This window comes from Argentina anserina, chromosome 3, assembly GCF_933775445.1.
Source record: "Argentina anserina chromosome 3, drPotAnse1.1, whole genome shotgun sequence".
Taxonomy (NCBI): Eukaryota; Viridiplantae; Streptophyta; class Magnoliopsida; order Rosales; family Rosaceae; genus Argentina; species Argentina anserina.
The window spans coordinates 8,466,754-8,490,531 of record NC_065874.1 but is presented as its reverse complement, the minus strand read 5'-3'; the positions used below and the strand labels follow the sequence as shown (position 1 = coordinate 8,490,531).

General features: G+C 39.1%; 5 protein-coding genes across 5 annotated transcripts; 2 read left to right on the top strand and 3 right to left on the bottom strand.

Annotated features, from left to right (window-relative positions):
- Positions 1 to 4,894: 4,894 nt before the first annotated feature.
- On the bottom strand, positions 4,895 to 5,938 carry LOC126788768 (transcription factor DYT1-like). The gene is made up of 4 exons (XM_050514780.1): positions 5,663 to 5,938; positions 5,389 to 5,562; positions 5,120 to 5,296; positions 4,895 to 4,966 (listed from the first exon to the last, which is right to left on the bottom strand). The coding sequence occupies exons 1-4, from the start codon at positions 5,936 to 5,938 to the stop codon at positions 4,895 to 4,897; spliced, it is 699 nt and encodes a 232-aa protein (XP_050370737.1).
- A 4,983-nt stretch (positions 5,939 to 10,921) lies between these two features.
- LOC126788767 (putative Peroxidase 48) lies at positions 10,922 to 12,848 on the top strand. Its single transcript, XM_050514779.1, has 4 exons — positions 10,922 to 11,227; positions 11,835 to 12,032; positions 12,140 to 12,305; positions 12,412 to 12,848. The coding sequence occupies exons 1-4, from the start codon at positions 10,922 to 10,924 to the stop codon at positions 12,846 to 12,848; spliced, it is 1,107 nt and encodes a 368-aa protein (XP_050370736.1).
- Positions 12,849 to 13,511: 663 nt separating this feature from the next.
- LOC126788632 (putative Peroxidase 48) lies at positions 13,512 to 16,291 on the bottom strand. The gene is made up of 4 exons (XM_050514641.1): positions 15,873 to 16,291; positions 14,923 to 15,120; positions 14,256 to 14,430; positions 13,512 to 14,173 (listed from the first exon to the last, which is right to left on the bottom strand). The coding sequence occupies exons 1-4, from the start codon at positions 16,248 to 16,250 to the stop codon at positions 13,689 to 13,691; spliced, it is 1,236 nt and encodes a 411-aa protein (XP_050370598.1). The 5' UTR covers positions 16,251 to 16,291; the 3' UTR covers positions 13,512 to 13,688.
- A 658-nt stretch (positions 16,292 to 16,949) lies between these two features.
- Positions 16,950 to 19,008, top strand: LOC126788324 (style cell-cycle inhibitor 1). Its single transcript, XM_050514298.1, has 4 exons — positions 16,950 to 17,062; positions 17,318 to 17,422; positions 17,747 to 17,790; positions 18,475 to 19,008. Exons 1-4 carry the CDS (start codon positions 16,993 to 16,995, stop codon positions 18,706 to 18,708), a joined length of 453 nt encoding a protein of 150 aa, XP_050370255.1. The 5' UTR covers positions 16,950 to 16,992; the 3' UTR covers positions 18,709 to 19,008.
- A 1,061-nt stretch (positions 19,009 to 20,069) lies between these two features.
- Positions 20,070 to 23,495, bottom strand: LOC126789355 (pentatricopeptide repeat-containing protein At3g24000, mitochondrial). The gene has a single exon (XM_050515495.1). It carries the CDS (start codon positions 23,167 to 23,169, stop codon positions 20,359 to 20,361), a length of 2,811 nt encoding a protein of 936 aa, XP_050371452.1. The 5' UTR covers positions 23,170 to 23,495; the 3' UTR covers positions 20,070 to 20,358.
- Positions 23,496 to 23,778: the final 283 nt, after the last annotated feature.

Sequence of the window (23,778 nt, the reverse complement as noted above, 5' to 3'; positions counted from 1 at the left end):
AATTTTTATACTTTCATTTTGTGATGTTACATTTTAAGTACAATGAAACATGAATGAATATTCCAACTTCAGATCTTGATAGTCAGACATTGTGCATACTTTACCAGCTAGTAACTTTGTTAATTGATATAAGCTGATAGGCTCCACAACAAGCTCAATCAAACACAGAATCTGATGAATATAAATTATCACAAAATGATCTTAATTTTATCTGTACATTTGGTTAGCAAAAACTTCTCTTCAATACAGTTTCAACAGAAGAAAAATAAAAATAGTGCATAAAAACCTAAACGTACTCTGATCTCCATACTGAGCAGCAAGGTACTATTGTGGACTTCAGGACATTTGCCTTTATATGCCTTTATATGTCTATGGGGTGAGTGTGTGTGTATGTCTTATTATAAAATTGTCAGTAGTTGCCATAATTAAGAAGACATCAATTTTACTTCTCATTAGTTTGTCGAGATGTTGATGAAGACACACAGTTCCGACTCAGATATATGATCTAAACTTTGTCTTGAGATAATTGAATTAGGCACTCTCAATTCACATATTTTGAATAATTGCTCAGCACGGATATCCATCCATCATATTCAAGCTTAGCTCTTGTTTCGTTTTTCTTCCATATCTTCATAGTCATTCAATCTTTTCAATCCACTAAGCACTCGCTTAAATGGAGTCGGTGATGACATCTATATGATCTAACAGACATTAAAGTCATGCAATCCAAGACCCAAGACAAAAGAAAAGTATCCTCTCCAGAATCTCCCGTATTATACAGAGGGGGTATAATTGTCTTTGAAATAATATTTTTGGACGTATTCGATCGTATTCTTGGCGTAGTAGACAACTTTTATGGCGTTTCCGGACGTTTTCTTTGGTGCAGAGCTAGGAAGCACAGAAACGTGCCTACACCTACATTTCCCGCTTCCGAAGCAGAACCACTCCGGAACCATTCCAGAAACGTCCGGAAACGCTCGGAAACGTGTTTCCAGAAAAATGAGTTTTGGAAACGTAGTGGAAATGCGAGTTTCTGAATTGGAAACGCGGTGGAAATGCGAGTTTCCGAATTGGAAACGCGAGTTTCCAAAAAATAAAGGTTTTTTATGTTTTTTTTTAAATGAAGGGCTAGACCTACATTCGTCGAGTCAAATGACTTTCGAATTTTCGACATATTTTTGACCTCCCGCCAAGTCGCCGACCCTCCTTCTTTCTTGTTAATATCTAGATCTCTCATTATATTTGTAATAACCCTAAATTTCAAACAATATATGAGTTTGATTTGAACTCTATAAAATTGTGAAATTTCATTTAGAATGAATGTGTTTGGTTACGACGTTATGTAACAAGTAACGGTTACGTTCTCGGAACGTTTAATTCGAAAAACGTTACGTTTCCGAACGAATATATCGACTTTTATTCCGTCGCTCGGTTGTGAAAACTTTCTTCACGAAAGTTGTAGAGCTCGTCGATACGAGTTCGTGGGTATGTGACGCGTTCTAATCGGACGACGTACTTAAAAGTTATTAACGTCGGAAGTTAATTTCCGATTTGGAAACGAGTATAAATAGAGGGTTTTGTGATTAGGGTTTTCCATATTTGGAAACTCTCCCTCTCTCTTTTCGCCGCCTCCCTCTTTTCTCTCTCTCTCTCTCTCTCTCTCTCTCTCGGTTCCCTCTTCCTCTCCCTTCCTCCCGAGTCACTCCCTCCTTCAGCAAATTTCCAACCACGATCCGAGGGGCTCCGACCTCCGTGCTTCTCACCGCCTGTCGCCACTCCACCACGAGCTTGACTGCGTCCTCTCCGAAGCAAGACGCGCCTTCCTTCATCGTCATAGATCGACACCGAGCTTCTCCATTCTCTGCAACACACCGCCGCCGAACAAGCCTTCCTTGGACGAAGCTAGGGTGCAACACAGGTGCACCTCCATCAACCCCGAGACACGACGACTCACCTCCGCAAGAAAATCGAGACGATCGGCGACGAATTCGACGGTTCAACGTTGATTGAGGTGAGGGATTAGTATAGCTTGATTGTTGTGTTGTTTGTGTGAATTTTTGGATGATTTGGAGTAGAGATGTTGGAGATCGGTGGTGGATTGAAGGAGAGGGGTTACCGCCGCTCTAGGCGGCGCGTGGAGAGAGTATGAGGCGGCGTGAGGCCGCGGGGAGGAGGAGGAAGAAGAAAAGGAGAGAAATGGGGCTGCGGTGGCATCACACGCGCCTTGGTTGGCGTCGGTGCGTCGGCCCCACGCGCGGCCGGCCGGAGGTGGCGCGTGTGCCACACGCGCCGCCGTGTGAGGCGGTGTGAGCAGTTTTGACAGAAGGGTATTTTGGTAATTTACTTAAATGTAAATGTAAATTTTATTTACTACGGTAAATGTAATTAAATTTTACCTTCGGTAAATGTAATTATAAATTACTTTCAGTAAATGTAAAAAGTAATTTTGTAAAAGGGTAATTTAGTAAATTTTATTTACTGAATTTGTATTTACATTTAAATAGTACGTATACGTACAAAAATACGTATTAATATTTATACGTACAGAAATACGTATATAATATTTATACGTACAGAAATACGTATATAATATTTATACGTACAGAAATACGTATTAATATTTTATACGTACAGAAATACGTATATAGTATTTATACGTACAAAAATACGTATTAATTGTATATTTGTACAGTAACCGTGAATAGTACCACTGAACAATAACTTCGTAAAACCGAAAATTGCTGAACAGTAACCGATTATTACTGTTTCGGCATTTAAAGGTTACGAAACGATTCTAAATTCTTTTCTTATATTTTCAAGGTGATCGTTAAATCGAGGAAATGAATTATCATCGGGAATTGTGGAATTACGCTCGAGTCGTTAAGGTGAGTAAAATCTCACATATTTACGAATCTACCCTCGCGGTGATTCAATATTTTGCAAGAGTATTTAATAATGAATTACAAACATGTATACAATATAGTGGACTACATATATACTGTATAAAGGGTAATAAGTACATATATATATAGTACATTATGTTATATACTGTTATTAATTCATTAGAAATGGTCATTTCAATGACGAGAAATTGTGTAGTGAGCATGTGTTTGTGAAATATGACATGTATAGGATATAGTGGACTATATATATATTGTATAAATGGTAAATAAGTACGAATATATATAGTTTGCTATATAATATATTGTTATGATTTTTATTGTGATTATATCGAGCATAATGTTGAAACGTACAATATGATGTGTGATTATTGTACGTGATTTTAACACGGAGATTGTTAAAATATGTGATTTGTCTTCGGACGTGATATTTGGTACAATATGATGTGAGATTATTGTACATGTGTGGCAAGTCGGAACCTAGCCTTTGGCCGGGCGAAAGTTACGATACAGTTAGTGCTCTAGTCTGTCTGCCTTAGTACTGCATGTGAGGTAACGGGTGGTTATCTGCTCATGGGTACTCAGTTTATTTTGGATGTTGGGTAGCGGGTGGCTATCCAATATCAACGGTGTATTACGAGATGGGTAACAGATGTGTACCAGCGTTCTCGGTACCCGTATTATAAATGCATTGGGTAACCAGAAGGGTTACTTAATTTCCTCATGAGCGTTTTATTTCATATTTCTTTGGGTCAACCAGATGGGCTGACCATTGACTCATGAGGGCATTTATATTTGTTGTTTTGTGATCTTTCGTATATTTTGATATGCGAATTATATTTTGATTTTACTCATACGAGCTATAAGCTTACCGGGTTTGTGTTTACAATCCCGGTGCACCAATTCGATGGTGTAGGGGATAATTCCGCAGGTGCTGATTAGTGGAGGTTGAGTGACGACTACAGAGGCTCGAAGTCATTCGTATCCTACTTGTGGTGAGGTTTTAGCGTGGATTTGTGTGTGAGAAGTTGTGTAATTTCATTTGTGAGATTTGTGAGTGATTTGTGAGGATTATTACATTTCCATTTTATGTATGGATTATAATTTGGGTTGTAATAATTGGTTGTCTGAGTTGTATTGAGAACTCGGAATTGATCCGCTGTTACACTTTAATGATTTCGATTTATTTGAGATTATTTTGTGTTTAACGACTCTAGAATTTTGAGTTTTTAAGCTCGAAATTTTAGGGTCGTTACAATATTTGTATTATTTCGAATGTTGAACACCAAATTATTTAAGTTATTTGAGATTTTGAGTTACTTAAACTAAAAATTTGTTATTATATATATTTTTTGTATAATTTATATATATTTTTTTATTTCGACGTTTTCAAAACGTACCCGTTTCCTAAAATTTTTGAAAAACACGTTTCCGCGTTTTTCAAACGTTTCGCTTCCACGTACCCGTACCCGATTCCATGCAGACTAGGTGCAGAGACACGAAACGCTTAAAAAATAGTCAGATATGTCCCTAATATTCCCAGATAAGCACCGGAGAATATCGGTCTATTTAGGAAAAAACGGTTTTGCCCTTATGTATTTCACAATACAGTATTTGTTTGTTAACTGAGAAGCGACGTGTCGCTGTATTTTTAACAAACGACGTGCAGTCTCTTTACCAGCCTTTATACACCACTGACCAGTCTTTGCTCGTATGGGACATTTGCCGTTATATATCTATGGGGTGTTAGTGTGTGTGTGTGTCTTATTATTTTCATACAATTGTCAATAGTTGCCATAACTAAGAAGCCATCAAATGTTCATTAGATCAGAGCCAATGGCCTTGAAGGGCATTTACAGATGCTTCACTAACAGTTTCCTCCATCTTTAATCATTACATGGAAAGTTTATATAAGGATCAGGTGTATGTCTATATAATATTTTTGATTTCCAGATGCCTCAACAATCTAACATTGTGAAACTACCATGTCCTATTTATATACCGTTAACGATCTCTAGCATGAGTTCCCTCGTTTCTTCAGCTTGAAGCGTGTCACAATGGAATCCCTGAAATCATTAGTGTTTGTCATTGGTTAAGTAGTAGAACCTTTCAAACAAAGTATATTTCATCTGAGAATATTACAATATATGCATCTGTACTCAATCTTAGCATCACCAATTCACCATAGAAGAAATGTTCTTCGGTTTTTCAGGACTTACTGTTATAATGGATGAAACAACCATTGCTCCATTGGAGGTAGTTACATTGGTATCAGTGAGTTCAAAGCCAAAGTAGGTCATGGTCTCCACCAGTTTACTGAAGCCACCTCTTTTCTTCTCAAAGATAGCCTTTACCCAAAGTTTGTTCCCATGGATCTGAGCCACATCAACTCCTATCTGAGCACACCAGCAACATAGGATTTCTCATATTCCAAGGAACGTACACAGAATGTGCAGAATCATTAGCTGGTCAAGTGATATGTACAAACCTGAATCCCAAATTTTTTCATCTCTTCTGCAGCATCAACTTCATCTTTCCTCGGCTCTAACGCCTCTTGCGCTGATGCTTCCATCTCGAAAAGCTGCTCCTGCAAGATGTTCACCTTTGTCTGCAGCTCCTTGATGTAAGTGATGGAATCCTCAATGATGGTTTCTTTAGTCATCTACAACAAGGAGCACATATATATTAGATATTATCAGCCTGTGAGGTGGTTTAGCTAGTTTCTAGTTCAAGTGAGCTCAAGAAGGGCATTGAGTACTTACATTTGTAATTATTGGGACTAGTGAACGTAGTATTAGTAGCCTATCACCGAGCTTCTGTCTTCTCCTCCTCTCGGCATGGAGGTTTTTCGATTTGAAGGACGAATCGTCCTCTTGGTGTCTCCTTCGACCCCACATCCTGCCTCCTCTGCTGCCTGGATTTCGTTCAGTTGTGCCTAAATCACTTAATCCAGAACCTACGAATTCCATGCCGTTCAGATATTGATTGCAGTAGGCCATTTTCAGCAAGTAGCCAGGAGAAGTTTTTGGGCTATTCATATAGTCTGCACAAGGGTATCATGCCATTTTGAGCATTTCATTTCCATGTCATGGTCTTTGGTCTCTTGTTGACTGAAATAGTACAGAATGAATGAGGTTTGTTACAGGAGTGATATTCTTCTTCCTGTTATTTGATTGGAAAATTTTACTATAAAGCACTCTATTGTATTGAGACACTAAATTGTGAGTGTATAAAAAAAAGTCAATAAAAAAATTGACCTCAAAATGTAATGAGGACCACTAAATTTTAGAAATTTGGATTTAAATGATAAGGATTTGAGCTCCAGGAGTACTCCACCGTAGACAAATCGTTATTTGATTCCCTAAAAAGGACCAAGAAGGTACACATTTCTGCACCAAGGTGACAATTAACTATTTTGGAAGTGAGGAGTATGGCAAACAAAAATTTGTGGAAAATGTTTGGAATTTTTTTTATTTAAGGAGAATGCTCCTTGGTTTTTTGGATCTCCTAATTGTTTTGAGACTTCTATATACTAAATTGCAGGAAATTCTCTAAATTCACTCAAATACGGAAGGTGAGGTTCACAAACCTTATATACGAGCCTGGTTGATTATTTATAAATTGAACCAGTATTCATTAGTGTCATGGAGAACTAAAGACAATTCTTTATAGAATTGGTAATCTGACTATTATTATCACTCCGCAAATACCGGATCGACTAGGGTTTTGGCAAAAATGTTTTCTCTCCGACGGTGCGTCCCTTGATGCTGCCGTCGGATGGGAGTCTCGGCGGGTCAGTCGGTGACTTCGATTGGGTGGATTGTTGGTGGAGGTTCATAAGAGGTGTTCATTTTTTGATCTTTTGGTGTTGGTGAGCGGCAACGATGCTGTGGTGGTTGTGTAGGGTTGCTGGATGAGTCGGCTTCGGCATGGGATGGGGACTGGTGTGGTGGTGTGTGAAAGGGAAGTGTGGTGTTGTTGGGTTGTCTGGATTTGCCGAACTGGGTCCAATCTAGTTGCTCTGTTGTTTGTGAGGATCTTGTCTGTCTGGGTGCCTTACGTCTGTCGCTGGTTTGTTTTGGTGGCTCTATGGTGGCGCCTGGTTTGACAGCCGGGGATCATTGTTCTGATCAGAGGTGGAAGCGGCCGACTGGATTTTTGGCCGGCAGATCTCTTGTGGATCAATGGAGGAAGGCCTAGGTTGGGGTCATTGTAGATGAGTTTGGGTCATTTGGCCCAAGCATATTATTCTGCTTTGTTTTTCTCAAATAATATTCTTCCCTTCAAGTGAGTGTAATGTAGCAGGTCTCGATGTCTGTTTAGAGGTGGCTTGTCACTTGTATGCATGATTCTTGTGATCGTTAATGAGCCTTGTGCTTGGATTGGTTTATACCAAGTGAATTTGTTTCACTGTTTAAAAAAATTATTGGCATGGAGAAGTGTTAGTGTACCTGGACAATCATATATGAATCATTCCCTTTCCTAGACAACATGCACACCTTGAACAAACACAGTATTATAGGACTCCATGTATTTAGCCAATCCATAAATCATAGCCACATAGAAGAACTTAGAACTCAGACTTCAACATCTCACAAGGAGTGTAAAATTACTTGAACTCCATTCTGCGGGCGAAGTTTAAGAAATTGAAGAGAAGAGTGAACATAACCCTGGGAAAGAGTGAAGGCGTAGCGTTGCAGAATCAGAGCAGTCTTAGTTTCAGTGGTGCCTTGGTGGCAAAGTTGAAACCAATACAAATTCTAGGTCCCATTCCAAATGGTATGAATGTAGCCATGTTAAATTTAGTAGCTCTTGCAACCCCTTATGAGAATCGCTTTGGTTTGAACAGTTCCTCTTCTTGTCCCCATATTTGAGTGTCATGGTGAAGTGCTACAATTGGAATGATCAAATAAATATTAGCAAGAGCAATAAACTTCCCCAGCCTAACTTCCCTTTCAGCTCTCTTTACAAGTTGAATAACAGGAGTATATAACCTTATTTCCTTCTCAAACGTCTCTGCTTCGATCTCATCACTAGTGTCTAGTTTTAATTAAAGTTTCTGCAACATGAAATGAAAATATGACGTAAACATGAGAGATGGGAACATATCATATCACCATAAAGTGTCAGAATTATATATCACATATGAGTAGTCAGAGATAAATCAAAGATAAAACCAGCAAGCAGCTGGAAAGATAATTCTTTCATATCATTTCTTCGCATGCAATGCAATGTGATGTGGGAAGTGTGGACAAGATAGTAGGGGACTCTGTTAAGTGTCGAAAGTCATGTGAGATATTCTAGAATCCACTAACCATTACGGCAAAGTTGTATAAATATAGAAAAACTTGTCTAATAATAAGGTTTTTATTGATATGAAAGATGATCCTAATATATATAATGATGATGCTTATATAGACACCAAAATCTAAACAAAACCAAAAACCTAATTGAATACAAAGTCCTAAGAATCCAAATTAAAAAGGAAACAAATAACCCTAGATAGAAGAATCCTAAAATGAAAATAATATTATTCTAAATAAAATTAAAACTCAAATCAGATAATTAAAACGACATATTCTAGATATATTCTGACATCAAATCTCGTCCTACATCAGACTTATCCACTTGAAAAGAACTCGACCTCGACTTCATCTTGATTGCAGCTTGATTATAGGAATAAAACTTGAAAAGCCATCAAATCCTTCATCTTGAGAAAATCAATACTTCCATATTTGTTTTCTTTTTGATAGGATTGATAAGCTTAACCGAGGGCAAATTCCTCGTCAATTTTGAATTGATGAGATTAACTAAGGGCGAAATCCCTTGATATGTTTCTCCTCAATTTGGATAGATACTCTACGATTAGCGTCGTTGAGGTTGGCGGGGTGAACTACTCCCATGGACCATCGTCTGCTACAAAGCGGCGAGCCCGCTCTGAAACCAAATGATGCGGGGAGTGTGGACACGATAGTAGGGGGCTCCGTCAAGCGTTGAAAGCCATGTGAGATATGCTAGAATATACTAACCATTACGGCAAAGCCGTAGAAATATAGAGAAACTTATATAATAATAGGGTCTTTATTGATATGAAGGATGATCCTAATACATAGAATGATGATACTTATATAGGCATCAAAACCTAAACAAAATCAAAAACCTAATTGAATACAAAATCCTAAGAATCCAATTTGAAAAGGAAACAAATAACACTAGATAGTAATACTATTCTCAATAAAATCAAAACTCAAATCAGATAATTAAGACGACATATTCTAGATATATTCTGGCATCAAATCTTGTTCTACATCACAATGGATATCATACCAGGAAGCTGATCATCTAAGAATTTTTGAACAATAGTAAGGAAAATCTTGTCACTTGTCAAGGGAGATTCTCCAATGAGGACCACCTTGTTCATGATTTGTTGAGGACTTTTTTAATAATTGTTTATTAAATATATTTTTCGGTCATATGTTTTCATCTCAACTATTTAGATTTTAGGTATATATTAGTAGATTAGATATACAAATTTTTAGCCAATTTAGTGATCGCTAAGGTATCAAAGTAGATCAAATTAATGAACGAACTAAAACTGTCGAACATGAACCGTTCAAGTTCATAGTGAGTAAATCACATTTAAGAATGTCTTAACGATCGTCAAATTTATTGAAATTTTACAGGAATTATCTACTCATATATATCTAAAAACTAAATGGTCGATATGAATATAAAATCTAAGAGTGTGTGAATTAATGAAGTCCTCAAATAGATAGTCCTCGTTGCAAAGGGGCCCACTTGTTAGCCCCCGAGGGTCAACTCTGCTCTGATTCACCTCCGGTATACCCCCAAATATGTTATTCCCTTCTAAGTAGCTGTTGCCAAATACTGTCCTGGTTATCACTTATGTTGTAAACCACCTAAATTCTTGACACATAGCTGTGATAGCACTAGTGATTTGGAAGCCATATTTGAAGATATCAATTTTTTTTTTGGTAATTTGTTACCATATTTATATATATATACGAAAACGATTGAGAGAGGACGACCGCCCCCCCTCCCCCCGAAAGTGCGGATGTTCATGCTTTTCACCGGAATCCAGCGCCGACAACGACTCTTCTCACCCTAAACAAAGTCCGGGCAACGATTTGGAGCTTTTGTTTGTCGGTGGAGTCACCGGTTGCCGATTTGCAATCGACGTTGATCATATATTAATTTTCCGTGAGTTAGCTCCTTAAACCTTCGAGCCCGATCTATTTGGCCCTTATCTTCTTGGTGATGTCATTGGTGATGGTTCTGAGCTTGGTTCGGAAAGAGAAACATCGTCGGGGTGGTCGGATTCTAGTGAAAGCACCGACGTCCGAACTTTTAGTGCACTGCGAATGTCTGCTCCTGATCCGGCATGTTTGTATATATATATATATATATATATTATCTCTCTTAAGCCACGAGTGATACTGAGGTTGAACTACATGAAATATGTCATGTGATGAACCTTTCGGTTTTCTCATGGCTTCATATTTCATGATATGTACGTGAGAATGAAGAAGTGTACAGTATATTAGTGTGAATGCAAGATAATGGTTATGTTGGAATTAACATAAATCTTAACCAAAAGTAGGTTGAAGTGGGGACTGTGGGGTGGATAAAATTAGTATGAATGTCTGGGTAGCAGGAAGGTAGGGACTAGGGGTGAGGGGAATGAATGTGTGGGATGCTACATTATTACCAAGGTAGAGGTGAGATGAGTGTGATGAAGGGTGTAAAGAGAAACCTAATCATTAGAAAAACATGAACACTATGTGTATTGGGCTTTTCCTCTGTTAACAATCATTAAACCCCAACCTAACCCAAAAATGAATATTGGTCTCTCCCGGTTCGACCCGACTCGTTACTATAACTAACTCTTCGTCTCTCTGTTTCTCATTTCCCGCTACAACCACTTCGATCTCTCTGTACACGACCTCGTTTCATAGCTCATTCACCATAAGAAGGAGAAGGAGAAGGAGAAGAAGAAAATGATGTTGGGAACGGTGAAGGCGCGGTGGGTAATCACGACTGTGGTGTTGTTCTCGGTGGTGGTTTCGCGGAGCAAACAGATAGATGCGTCGTCCGACAAGCGGCTGGTCACTCTGGGTGCTTATAGCGGCGGAGAACAAGAAAAGCCAACGGAAGAGGCGTCGGGGAAACTGGAGTACGATTTCTATAAGGAGTCGTGCCCTGAGGCTGAGAACATTGTGAGGACGAAGATGACTTGGATTTACAGGCAGCACAGGAACGTCTCGGCTCAGTTGCTTCGTCTCTTTTTCCATGACTGCTTCATTCAGGTATAGAACTTCAAATCCTGAAATGGCTTAATTCGGTGTGAGCATTTCTCAATGCTTAAGTTGCAGCTTCATTCTTTGCATTGATCTTTTCATTATGCATGTTGTGTTATTCAACTGGTTGTTTAATTGTTAGCCTTCTTCTTTATGTAACAGTGTAACACAATGCTGATTGGGTGACCTGTTCTGTTTTTTTGTATGGTTGAAATATTGCAAGGATCTTTGTTAATTTGCTAATGTGCTATGTTTATAAGAGTTTGCAATTCCAAAACCAGTATTATGTTGTGTAGCTCTTTTGAAACTTGTAATGGACACTGAAACAAGTAGTACGTGTTAGACTGTAGTCTTGGTGAATGTCGTCATGTGTTTATGTTCAATTTGTTCATAGTCAACTGTGACGCAATGCATAAAAGTCTACATAATATCTAAAACAATTTGGTGGGAGCCAAGTTCGCTACTCTGGCTGAACCTTCCTATTCTATTAAGCATCTAAGCTTCTTGTGAGTTTTCCTGGAGACTTTTTAGATGAGAACATTGTTATTCCTTGAGATTTCTTTTGGATCTATCCACCTATCTGTCTAATATAATCTTGTGGGGCTTCATGAATCAGGGGTGTGATGCTTCCGTTCTCTTGGATGACAGCAATGGGAATACAAACCATTCTATAGAGAAGCAGGCCATACCAAACAAGTCTTTAAAGGGATTCGATAAAATTGATCAGATCAAGGAGGAACTCGAAAATGTTTGTCCAGGGGTGGTATCTTGTGCCGATATACTAGCTCTTGCCACCAGAGATGGCGTTATTCTGGTGTGCTAATCAGTACTTCTCTCTCTCTAAGTTCCCTTAGGATTTTCCCTTTAGATTCTAATGTACAGTCTTCATTGGTGTTGTGGTTGTAATATCTGAAATCGCAGGCTGGCGGTCCTTATTATCCGGTCTTGACAGGTAGAAGAGATAGCACAGAGTCCTACTTTGATGTGGCAATGGAGGAGATTCCAAAACCAGATGATAATATCACTCAAATATTGCATCTGTTCTCAAGTAGAGGTTTCAGTGAGAGCGAAACAGTTGCTCTTCTTGGTAGTCACTGACCCTCTACATATTCCTCAATTAATTCTCATTCCTAGCTTACTTATCATTGAAATAAGTCATTTTAATTTTTGAGTTGTTTTGTAATTTGTATTAGGAGCACACAACATTGGAAAGATAGGATGTGAGTTCATCGAGTCACGCGTAAACAATTTCACTGGGACAGGGCAGCCAGACCCAGCTTTGCCAACTGATCTCCTCAGCACTTTGAAACTAAAATGCGTAAACAATGCTAACAAGGCCACCAGTAGTAATAGTGATGCATCGCAATCGTCTTTGTTCATATCATCTGGGGCAGTTTTCGACTCTCACTATTACCAGAACTTGATGCGGGGAAGAGGAATCCTCTTTTCTGATCAGCAACTAATGGTTAACATGAGGACTGCTCAAGTGGTTGCAGGTTTTGCTTATAATGGAACGGCATTTCGAATGGACTTTGCGCAGGCAATGACGAAGATGTCAAAACTTGGAGTCCTCACTGGATCTCAAGGTCAGGTGAGATCAGTCTGTTCTCTCCCAGTCGACTACTATTAAGTGATACACTCCAACAGTAGAGGTATGAACCAAGGAGGCGTGATGGAGATCGATGATATATGTCTTGTTTCTGATGCACTAAATCTTCACCATGTTGTTGTATATGAGGAAATGTGTTAGTCTCAGATAAAACTTTGATACTTTCTGCCTTATATACTCCTTTTGTGCTGCTGAAGTGGTGAGAATTGTTTCCCCACAAGTCACAAGATACAAGTTCCCACAACCGAGTTCTAGACCTAAAGGCTCTTATACATTGTGTTTGAATCACAAACTACTAGTTACCATCAGTGCGGGTAGCAATCGATGCCTGCGTTTACATATTGTTGTACATACCCACTAGGACATCGGATTTTTTTTTTTGTTTTACATCGGCTAGGAACTGATGTCTGTGCCGACTACGCGTTTCAGCTTTGTTCTAGTAGCACAAGTCATCATATAAACTAGAGTATGAGCAAGCTATCTCCCGCGCATTAGAGTACTCAACTGAACGTGAAGGTCACCCTCTCTTTATATAAAGGTTGTCTTAAGATGTTAAGATCACCGTTACCCTGAGAGTTAGGGTTAATAATGTAGTAATCGATGTTTAGACTTTTAGAGAGGATGCGCGAAAGCTTGGTTATTATAAAATCCACTGTAGTACTAACAATTTACTAAATCCAAAGGGGTAAATGCTATATGAAAAGCTCATATACTAAGGTTTTGGATCTTGAATCCTGGTATCCTGAGTATATCTGATGTACAACGCAGCAAGAGTGTAGAACTTTACAGAAGTTCTCCTAACAGTATGACATATATTCAGTGAAATCTTGATTTCCTAAAAGTGGGAGTATAGTATGCCAGTCAGGAACTTTGGGTAGGGAGAGAACAGTCGAAACGGACTTGACCTTGGGATCCATTGAGAACATTAAGATCTGACATCTTCATCATTGCCCGGGCAAAGTCTGTTCGAAAGGCTGATCCATCATCTGAAGCATATTTTGCAACCAACCGAGCAGTCCTTTTATTAGCCATTAGTTGCTGATCAGCAAATAGGAGTCCTCTTCCTCTCAACAAGCTCTGGTAATAATGACTGTCAAAACCAGCACCTGCTGATACTGATGAAGACAACTGTTGGTAGTATGACATCCCCTTCGAAGTAAACTTCTCACTCAGTCTCCTTGTAGCCGCCTCCGTACTAGTTTCCTGGTTAAAATCATCATCACAGTTCAGTCTCATCTCGCTGACAAATTCAGGAGTTAAAGTCGGGTCTGGCTGCCCTGTGCCCTTGAAGTTGTTGATGCGTGACCTAATGAACTCACAGCCTATCTTTCCAATGTTGTGACCTCCTGAAAAACAACTAACAGATTAAACTGATACATTTCTAAGACCAACTAACAAGAACTTAAGGAATACTGAATTGGGGACTACCAAGAAGAGCAACTGTTTCTTTCTCATCGAAACCTCTTAGGGAGAACTTCTGCAACGTCTGATTGATGTTATCATCTGGCCTTGGCATCCCCATCATTGGATTCATTGCCTTATCAAAGAATGAGCGGGTACTGTCTCTTCTTCCAGTCAAAATTGGATAGAAGGGGCCACCAGCCTGCCATTTCAAATAGTACAGTACCTCAGAAAACAGAGCCTTTTTATGTGAACGGTAATTGCTAAGGAATTAAGGAAGAAGGGAAGAGAAATATTAAAACACCTTACATACTGCTGTATGAGAATTCTAAGATAATATAAATGTGTGAAATTGAGTCCAGATAAGCAATAAAGTAAAAGTGTAAAACTAAAGAGGTATATATCCATTCATCATAAGGAACTTGAGGGGAAAGCTGAAAAAATGAAAACCTTTAATACTGTATGATCAAACAAAGATCAATGCAACTACATGTGAGGTGTTTTCAGTTTTCTTATTTATCTCTTTTACTTTAGTATTTATAGAACTAGGCAGGAAATCGAGAGATTGAGAGAGAAGGAGTGGAAAGTCAAAATGCAATGCTGGATCTAAGGGAAAACCAAGTAAAATACAACACTGCCAAAAACAAGTCAATGAAAGGAACATCTCAAAATTTAGAGTAGCAGTAGAACACACCAGAACAATGGCATCTCTAGTGGCAAGAGCAAGAATGTCCGCACAAGATACGACCCCTGCACATTCATTTTCAAGACTCTCCTTGATCTGATCAATTTTATCAAAGCCCTTCAAAGACTTATTGGGTATAGCCTGCTTCTCAATGGCATGGTTTTGATTCCCATTGCTGTCATCCAAGAGAACAGAAGCATCACACCCCTGATCCAAGAAGTCCACAACACTAAGATCATTAGATAAAACTGATCGAAATTACAGAATCCACGGTGTTCATAATTAACAAGGTGAGTTCCCCCAAGATATCTGAAGAACTAAATAATGTGCACACACTAATCATCAGGTCAAACACAAAGAAACCGTAGTGCAGTCACCAAACCACAAAATGAACCTAATTAGGAGATATAAACCTATAAAATTCAGAACCAACTAGAATTCATAGTCCTGAGACAAATTTCCACAAGAAATCTACAATATAGTCATGGACAGGAAATTTAAAACGCGACAAGCTCCCGTGGCAAGTACAAAGTACACATCTTAAAACTGGAATCAACTTTCCATACAATTAAACAAGCCTGACCCAAATGATGAACAGCATCATATTGACTACAGAGCGGGTCAATCTTTGCCATATTATAGAGTATCAAGAACTCCCTATTTCAATTGTCAAAAGTAGAAAAATTTAAACTTATTCATAAAGAATTCAGATCAAATTCACCAAATTCCATGACAGCTAATACTTCAAGTCCTCATATACAAAGTTCAATACAAACGCATAGTATATTATACGGTTGATCAAATTAGCCATAAAATCAAGAAATCCCCAAATTTCAACATAATAATTACACAAACAATTAAAACCTAGATGAACGAAAGTCTAAAGAATCAAGAAGTCCCAACATTTCAATACTAAAATTACAGTAATCAAAGCCAGTTCAGAATCGGAGCTCTCTCACCTCAATGAAGCAGTCATGGAAGAAGAGACGAAGCAACTGAGCGGAGACGTTCCGGTGCTGCCCGTAAATCCAAGCCATCTTCGTCCTCACGATCTTCTCCGCTCGAGGACACGTGTCCCGGTAGAAATCGTACTCCAGATTCTGCGACGTCGTCACGTCCGCCGTCGACGCCAGCGTGTCCTCGGAGAGCTCGTCCCCGCCGCCGTCGCTGGAGGCAAGAGAAACGAAGGCGAAGAGCGGCTCGACGTCGGAGGAGGAAGAAGAGAGAGAGGGCTTCGTGGCGGCTTCGCGTCGTCGACTCGGGTTGTTGTTCATGGCGATAAGGACGGCGAAGACCACCAGCAGGCAGAAGAGGAGCGAGGTCGTCTTGAAGTGCATCGTCGTCGGCGGCGAGGTCGTGAGGTGTGAAACGGCGTCGTTTGGGTTTGTGAGGAGAGAGAGAGAGAGAGAGAGAGAGAGAGAGAGAGAGTGGGAGTGTGACACTGTGTGGGTTGTTGAAGCGGGAAATGATGGAGCGGAAACAAGAGTTTGTTACAGTAGTTTCTAGACGGTGGGTTAAAACCGGGCCGGGTCGAGGGTCCGATTGACCTTTTTGGGCTGGGTGTAAAATGAAGTTGTTTTACACGACAAGGACTAATCTCCTCTAATTTGATCCAAAGTAAAGAGAGTCATTACAACGAAGGTTTGTACAAATGTTTACTAATCAATTATAATCACTGAAATTTTCAACTAACTAGCTCAAATTGAAGAATTGTTAAACTAGAACCTAAATACATCACATGCCATTATACTAGGACGAGATGTTTTGTATGAATTATTACTGATCGACTACTATTTCCAAATTTGTCATCTTAACGTATAACGAGAACGTACCCCAAATTTCTAGTCCATAAATACGTAAACATGTGTATTATAAAAAGAAAAGAGATCCCGCTCGGGAGAAAGCATGCTCGTTGCAAGTGGAGTAAATGCTACATAAGAGACGGGCCTCTAAACCCAACTTGTACAAAAAAGGCATACCAAAAGGACCATTACTAATATGTTTGGGTCCGACCCGTCCGTTCACTATAAAACCGTCCGGGTCAGCAACCGAACCATCCCACTCTCTGGTTTGTGAATAATGGGAAGCGACCGGAAATCGGAGGAGAAGAAGAAGAGTAGAAAAAGGAGCTTCTCTTCTGCTTCTGAAGGTACTCTCTTTCTTCCCCTATTATTATTTACTCAAATTCATACTAGTTTAGGGTTACTACCACAATTTTGCCCTCTAATTTTGATTCCCACCAACCAAGCCAACATCTTTGTGGGTTTCCATTGCCTCGTTTGTTTTCTCTGACCTTGTTGAGATCAGTTTCATGAACTAATTAAATTGGGTTCACTTATGAATGTGGTGTGGTTTCTGTTTCTTACGGTTTAGTTTACTGTGGTGTTGTTGTTGGAAATTACAGATGAAGGAAAAGGGAAGAGGCATAGAGGAGTAGCAGATGAGGATAGAAAGAGCCGAAAGAGTGACAAGAAGGACAAGAAAAGGTCACATAAGCATTCTGATAAAGGTATGCCATTATGGCCCGGGTAGAGTAAGAGTTCAGTTTGTTATGACCTGTTAGTCCAGGAACGACAGATATTATGTTTGAACTTTAATCCACACTGATAGGTGTAGTACTGTAATAATGGGGTGGGCATGGTGTTAGATGCATGTTCTGTTTGCTCGACTTGTTTTGACATAGAAAAGTAAAGACCATGAAAAGGGGATTAACTACATTTGTTGACATTCTTTGCATTATGACGGAGTTGTAATGGACTATGTTTCAAGAAACTAGCTTATTAAGTATTCTATGGTAAATTGATTCTAGTATTAACTTTCTGTTTTGCCTCAGAAAAGAAGACCAAGGATAAGCATAGAAGTAAACATCGCCCGTTGGTAAGCTATCTTATTTCTAATTACTATAAGGCTCTGATATTTTCTGAATTTCCATCTGTGAACTGTTGATGTGCGTGCTCTTTTAATCCATACAGCAATAGATACCAAACCTTACAATTTCACGGAGAATACTGAACTGTCATTTTTAAGTTAAATTACTACAAAGTCTTGATGTAACCCTTGAATACTTAAGCTGATCTCAGTTTTTGAACAAGTAGGTAAATTGAATAGGTAATGGTGTGATGTTGGGTCTTTTTACCTAAAGTCTGCAACACTCTGATTTTGATTGTTTAAAAGTGTTATTGTGGTTACTGTTACTGGTGGTCAGCACCATCTCCACAGAATCAAGAATTTAAATTGTGTCTATGCATATGTAGAAAATCTTGGAACAAGAAGAGTTGCAACACGTGGTTTCTGTTGGTTACCTACCTAGGAGGATCAGTTAAAGAACCCAAAAAACAAACTACTAAAACCTACAGTAATAGCAGGGGAATGAAGTTATTGCAGCAACGCTGTCTCCTGGGGGAACAGGCTGTATCTTTTGATATAGACATAGGCGATTTGCTATTAATCTGTACTTGATAGTTGACGGAATACATATTGTTGGTTATGCTGCTTGATCTGTTGGTTTCCTCTGCATTGATTTGCTGATAACTGGGACTTTGGAAATTATTTCTCTTTCAGAACATTGAGATCCAAGAACTGTCTGGTGATGACTATTTCTCTAAGAACAATGAGTTCTCAACATGGCTGAAAGAAGAGAAAGATGTGTTCTTCTCTGATCTTTCTGCTGAATCTGCACGGAAACTTTTTTCAGACTTTGTGAAAGCTTGGAACAAGAAAAAGCTTAAAATCAAGTACTATGAGGGGATTCAAATTGCGCCCCGGTCTGCCCATAATTGGAAAATTAAAGGGTGAAAAGCAAAGCTACTAGTGCTTTCTGCTCTTGTGCTCTTCATACCATGTTTTATTTTAGCTCTTTATTAGGTTTTGTCTACCCAGGAATTATTCACAGTACAACTTGTAGCTCAAATCCATTCATGAATCATGATGTTATATTTTTTAAGTTCTTACTGGTATATGTAAGGTGATATCAAGATGCAGCAGTCGACACCGTGCCATTATTCATCTTAACTGTAGGGCTGGTGCTCTAAAACATTGCCTTGCCTTTCGTTACCATTCAAATCGTTACTAGTGCTATTACTATTCCAACTGAAACCATGGGCATGTCCTTCAAGCTTTTCAATGGCATGTCAATAATGGGATTTTGTTGAGGTCTCTTGTCACATCTCCTGGGAATAAAGTCGAGATACAATTCCTCTATATGGGTTGGCTCTAGAGTTTAACATTCAAAGTTAGATGATAAACAATGTCATAGGTTCTGTTTTGTGAGCTTCATTCGAGCGAGATACAATTCCTCTATATGGTGTGGCAGGTGGCTCTAGAGTTTAACATTTAATAAGTTAGATGATTATGACATTGGTTGGTTCTGTTTTATGAGCTTCATTCGAGCGTTTCATAGGGTTTTAACTTTTAAGGTGTTAGGATTCTTTATAGAGTTTTAGGGTGTTAAGATTCTGGTAGGTTTGCATGGTTCAATTCATTCGTAGCCTGCGAGTGTATTCCATGTTCATGATAATTCCTATATTATCAATACAAGGCCTAGCGTCATCGTTTTAAAAAAAGGTCGATATATAATTTCTAATTAGTCACGTTACATGATATAATGTGTGATTTAATTTAGCATTTTCATTACTTGAATCATTGAATGCAATTGAGATGAATTTAGTGGTATCACTTCATATTCACACACAAGTTTTTATGTTGTTGTTTTTGATGTTCCATGTGAAGTTTTTAAAATTAAGATATTGGGAGCAATTAAAAATAGATGAAGTTTAAGTGTTTAATTTCGTTAACAAAGTAGAGTCAACATGGCAATTTGATCATACACAAATTGTGTGATTCATACGAGGAGTTTATTTTTTCCATTGAGAGAACAAAATGAAAACCGGAAAGAAAACGCAAAAGAAGAGAGGAAGAAATAAAGAACACGTGTATGGTAAACATAAGCTGATACCATGTATAAAGCAATTTCACTGGACCTAATCTAACTCTACATTATATTAGATACAATCTATACAATTAGTAATCAGAACTAGATAACATAGAGCTAGAGTCATGAAAAATTTGTTCATTTCAAAAGGAAATATTTCTCGACACTCAAACACTGTATTTCTTAGTAGCAATATACAGTGGTTTTGTAAATCCACGATCGCTTTACAGCATGTTCTTTGAAAAATATTTTAAGAACTATGACATTGTATAGAAACAAAAAATCTAGTAAATATACTATATCAGATTGCTGACCTAAAATTCTTCTAAATGGTAGAAGAAAAAAATCCTACACGGCTAACTAGACCTTGAGTTAACCCAATAGGATGTAGAAGATATGGGATTTGAAATCTATCCTATGCCTGGTATCAAAAGTAGCCTTGATCCTTTTATCTGCGTACTGGGTACATGAGGATCTTATGTTGTTAACCTACTATACCAAACTTTCCTGTTAACTCACCAATAGTCAGAACAAGAACACTTGCCATCACTGAAATGATGAAACCGGTACGGATCCCTCAATATGATTTTTCGACCAACTACTGCACTAACATGCTTGTACACAGAATGGCAATCACCACAGACTCGAAGATTCTTGAAAACCTTAACAGGTGAACCTTCTGGAGTACTGATCAACCCGTAAGCAAGGGCAATTCTCTCACTGTGGTTCCAAAGATTTTGTTCCTTCTGTTCTTCATCAGTATCTTGCAGGGAGTAGCTTGTATCAGGAACATAGCCTGCTTCTCTTATCATCTTCATAAGCTCTCCCAACTTGGCATATATCTGCTCTGTCTGTGGGTGAGACTTCTCTCCCATCCCAAATTTACTCACCCCACTTTTCAACTTGACCCAACTACATGCAGGCTTCTTTGTTATGTTTCTTGATCCCATTTGCCTCCTTACACTCTCTACTTCTTCCCATCTTCCAGTACTTGCACAGACATTTGAAAACAGAACATAAGCTGAATCGTCTGATGGATCTAACTCAAGAAGATGGTCTGCTGCTTTCCTTCCTAATTCCAAATTTCGATGAATTTTACAAGCAGCCAACAAGCTCCGCCACACAAGGTCAGTTGTGGGAACTGGCATGTTATTAATAAAATTGTTAGCCTCAGAAAGCCTTCCCGATCGCCCAAGAAGATCAATTATGCACACACAATGTTCTATTGCTGGCGGGACACCAAATTCTGTAGTCATTGCATTATAGTATGCAAGACCATCATCCACGAGACCCCCGTGACTACACGCAGAGAGAAGTGAGACAAAGGTGACATGATCAGGTTTTACACCCAGACTTACCATTTCATGAAAGCTTTCCCTGGCCTTCTCGAAACACCCATGTTTGGCAAAAGATGATATCAAGATGTTCCATGATAATCGTGACCTAATGGTTGGTGAGGGGATTATCTTCAGAACATCTTCCATCTCCCCACATTTTCCATACATATCCATCGCAGCATTTGTAATATAATGGTCTGTGTCAAAACCAAGCTTGAGTACCAGGGCGTGAAGCTGCTGGCCTTCCACCAACATAGCCAGGTCTGCACTAACTGAAAGTGCAACAGATAAGCTGAACTGATCTAAGTCCACTCCAGCTCTTCTCATCATCAAAACAAGTTTCAAAGCTTCCTCAAGGCCATAATTAGCATTTGCAGCAATGATTGCATTCCATGCAATGGAGTTCTTGACAGTTAGTCCACTAAATATGCAGTTACTTGAGTTCAAATCACCACACTTAGCATACATTGTAATAAGGGAACTCTGCACATACTTTTCTGAATCAAATCCTGTTGAAACTATGTGTGCATGGATGGGCATTGCATGGTTTAGTAGATCACTAGGAGTCACGAAAGCACCAAGGACATTAATTATTGTAATGTAGTTTGCCGGGGTTCCATATTTTCTCATGTTTTTAAAAACTGCGATTACCTCATCTGGTTCTTTGTTTTCAGCATAACCACCAATGAGAGAATTCCAAGTAACTTCATTCCGCTTGGGCATTGTTTGCAAAACCTTCACTGCTTCAAGCGTCATACTAAGCTTCCCATACATGGTAACCAATGCATTTCCAACTATCAGATTGTCTTGTAGGCCTGCAGTGACTGCAAAAGCATGAACAATCTTTCCTTCAACTACAAATAGCAGACATGAACAGGAAGACAATGCACTTGTTAAAGTCACGTAATTTATTGGTTTTCTCATCCGCTTCATTTCAGCAAAATGTTTGAGCGCATTCTGGGACTCTCCATTCTGAACATAGCATGCTAACATAGAGTTCCATGAGATTATATCCTTCTCTAGCATTATGTTGAAAACTGACTCAGTATCTTCAGATCTTCCAGCCTCAGAATACATGCTTAAAAGAGTGTTGCCAATACAAACATTTGATTCCATCCCCAGTTTCACTACTAGTCCATGAATTCCACTTCCCCACTTCAAATTATCTCTGGAACCACAGACTCCCAACAACGTTGAAACTGTTATAGAATTCACTTCTTTATTAATATGCCGCATACGATGAAAATACCACAATGATACTTCACAAAGCGCACTTTGTACATTAGCAGAAATAATTGAATTCCATGAGATTGTGTCCCTTTCCTTCATGTGATCGAACACATAGCACGCCTCACCCACATCACCAAAGCTACCATACATGGATATGAGAGAATTTTCAACAGAAACACTACTCTGCAGCCCAAGTTTCACAACCTCTCCAAGAACCTGTTGACCCAATAACTCATCCCCTAGCCCCCCACAAGTACTAAACACTGTAGCCAAAGTGTTATCATTGCAAAACACTCCTTCACGCCTCATATGCTTATAAATACACATCACTTCTCCCAAATCTCCACCACTAGAATACCCAACAATCAAAGAAGTCCAAGTAACCACATTCTTCTCCGGCATCTCCTCAAAGACCTTTCGAGCATTCTCAACAACACCATACGATCCATACAAATGCAGAACAGAAGTCCCCACAAACACATCACTCAACAGCCCACATTTCACCACAAAGCCATGAACTTGCATCCCTTCACTAAACATAGAACCAGACTTATCACACGCAGCAACCAAACTCGCAATGACAAACCCACTCGGCCTAGCCCCACACCCAACCATCTCATTAAAGAACCTAACCGAGTCAGCATACAACCCAACTCTCACATAGCTCGACATCATCGTGTTCCACGAAGCCTCATTTCTGTCAGGAATATCATCAAACACCTTACGTGCATAGTCAATATGACCAAGTTTCGAGTACATGTTGACCAATGTGTTTGAGCAGAACGCTCGGAGATGCACAATGCCCTTCACGCACAATGCGTGGAGGGACTTTCCGGAGGTTTCCTGGGTGATTTGGGAGAAACCCTTCTGAGGAAAGCATGAGATTTCGGGGTTTGGGTGGTCTGAAAGGGGATGGGTGCCGTAGTTTTGGGGCTCTTCTAGGCATTGGGGGGAGATGGGTTTAGGGGTTAGGTAGGTTCTGCGTGTGAAAATGGGGAGATATGAAGTTGGGTTTGGGAATTGAAGCTCGAGCCTGAGAGCTGAGAGTTTTCTGCAGCTGCTAGCCAGCTCTGCGTTTTGCTTCTTCAAGCTTCACTAGGAAACTTGGACCTTTAGTTGTATGTTTTGCCTCCTTTTTCAAGTTTTGATTTAATCGGTGTTTTTACCATCTACCAAAATCGACCATTGTCGAGTTGGTGTTACCAAAAAGGATATGCAATAAACTTGGATCACATCGTAATAACTGCTAAAGTTTGTGTGATATTTGAATAATTTATACAATTTAGGCGTATGTATTAAATTCTTTTATAAGAGATCATCCATTTAAGATCACCTAAACTTTGTAAAACAAGAAGTGAGAACCCATAA

Coding starts and splice junctions, on each gene's coding strand:
- LOC126788768 (XM_050514780.1), bottom strand. CDS start 5,938: ATGAATAGCCCAAAAACTTCTCCTGGCTACTTGCTGAAAATGGCCTAC. Junction 5,297..5,388: donor TGAAAAAATTTGGGATTCAG/GTTTGTACATAT, acceptor TGGTGTGCTCAG/ATAGGAGTTGATGTGGCTCA. Junction 4,967..5,119: donor TTGTTTCATCCATTATAACA/GTAAGTCCTGAA, acceptor TAATGATTTCAG/GGATTCCATTGTGACACGCT.
- LOC126788767 (XM_050514779.1), top strand. CDS start 10,922: ATGTTGGGAACGGTGAAGGCGCGGTGGGTAATCACGACTGTGGTGTTG. Junction 11,228..11,834: donor TCCATGACTGCTTCATTCAG/GTATAGAACTTC, acceptor TTCATGAATCAG/GGGTGTGATGCTTCCGTTCT. Junction 12,306..12,411: donor CGAAACAGTTGCTCTTCTTG/GTAGTCACTGAC, acceptor AATTTGTATTAG/GAGCACACAACATTGGAAAG.
- LOC126788632 (XM_050514641.1), bottom strand. CDS start 16,250: ATGCACTTCAAGACGACCTCGCTCCTCTTCTGCCTGCTGGTGGTCTTC. Junction 15,121..15,872: donor TCCATGACTGCTTCATTGAG/GTGAGAGAGCTC, acceptor TTCTTGGATCAG/GGGTGTGATGCTTCTGTTCT. Junction 14,174..14,255: donor AGAAACAGTTGCTCTTCTTG/GTAGTCCCCAAT, acceptor GTTGTTTTTCAG/GAGGTCACAACATTGGAAAG.
- LOC126788324 (XM_050514298.1), top strand. CDS start 16,993: ATGGGAAGCGACCGGAAATCGGAGGAGAAGAAGAAGAGTAGAAAAAGG. Junction 17,063..17,317: donor CTTCTCTTCTGCTTCTGAAG/GTACTCTCTTTC, acceptor TGGAAATTACAG/ATGAAGGAAAAGGGAAGAGG. Junction 17,791..18,474: donor GAAGTAAACATCGCCCGTTG/GTAAGCTATCTT, acceptor TTTCTCTTTCAG/AACATTGAGATCCAAGAACT.
- LOC126789355 (XM_050515495.1), bottom strand. CDS start 23,169: ATGTACTCGAAACTTGGTCATATTGACTATGCACGTAAGGTGTTTGAT.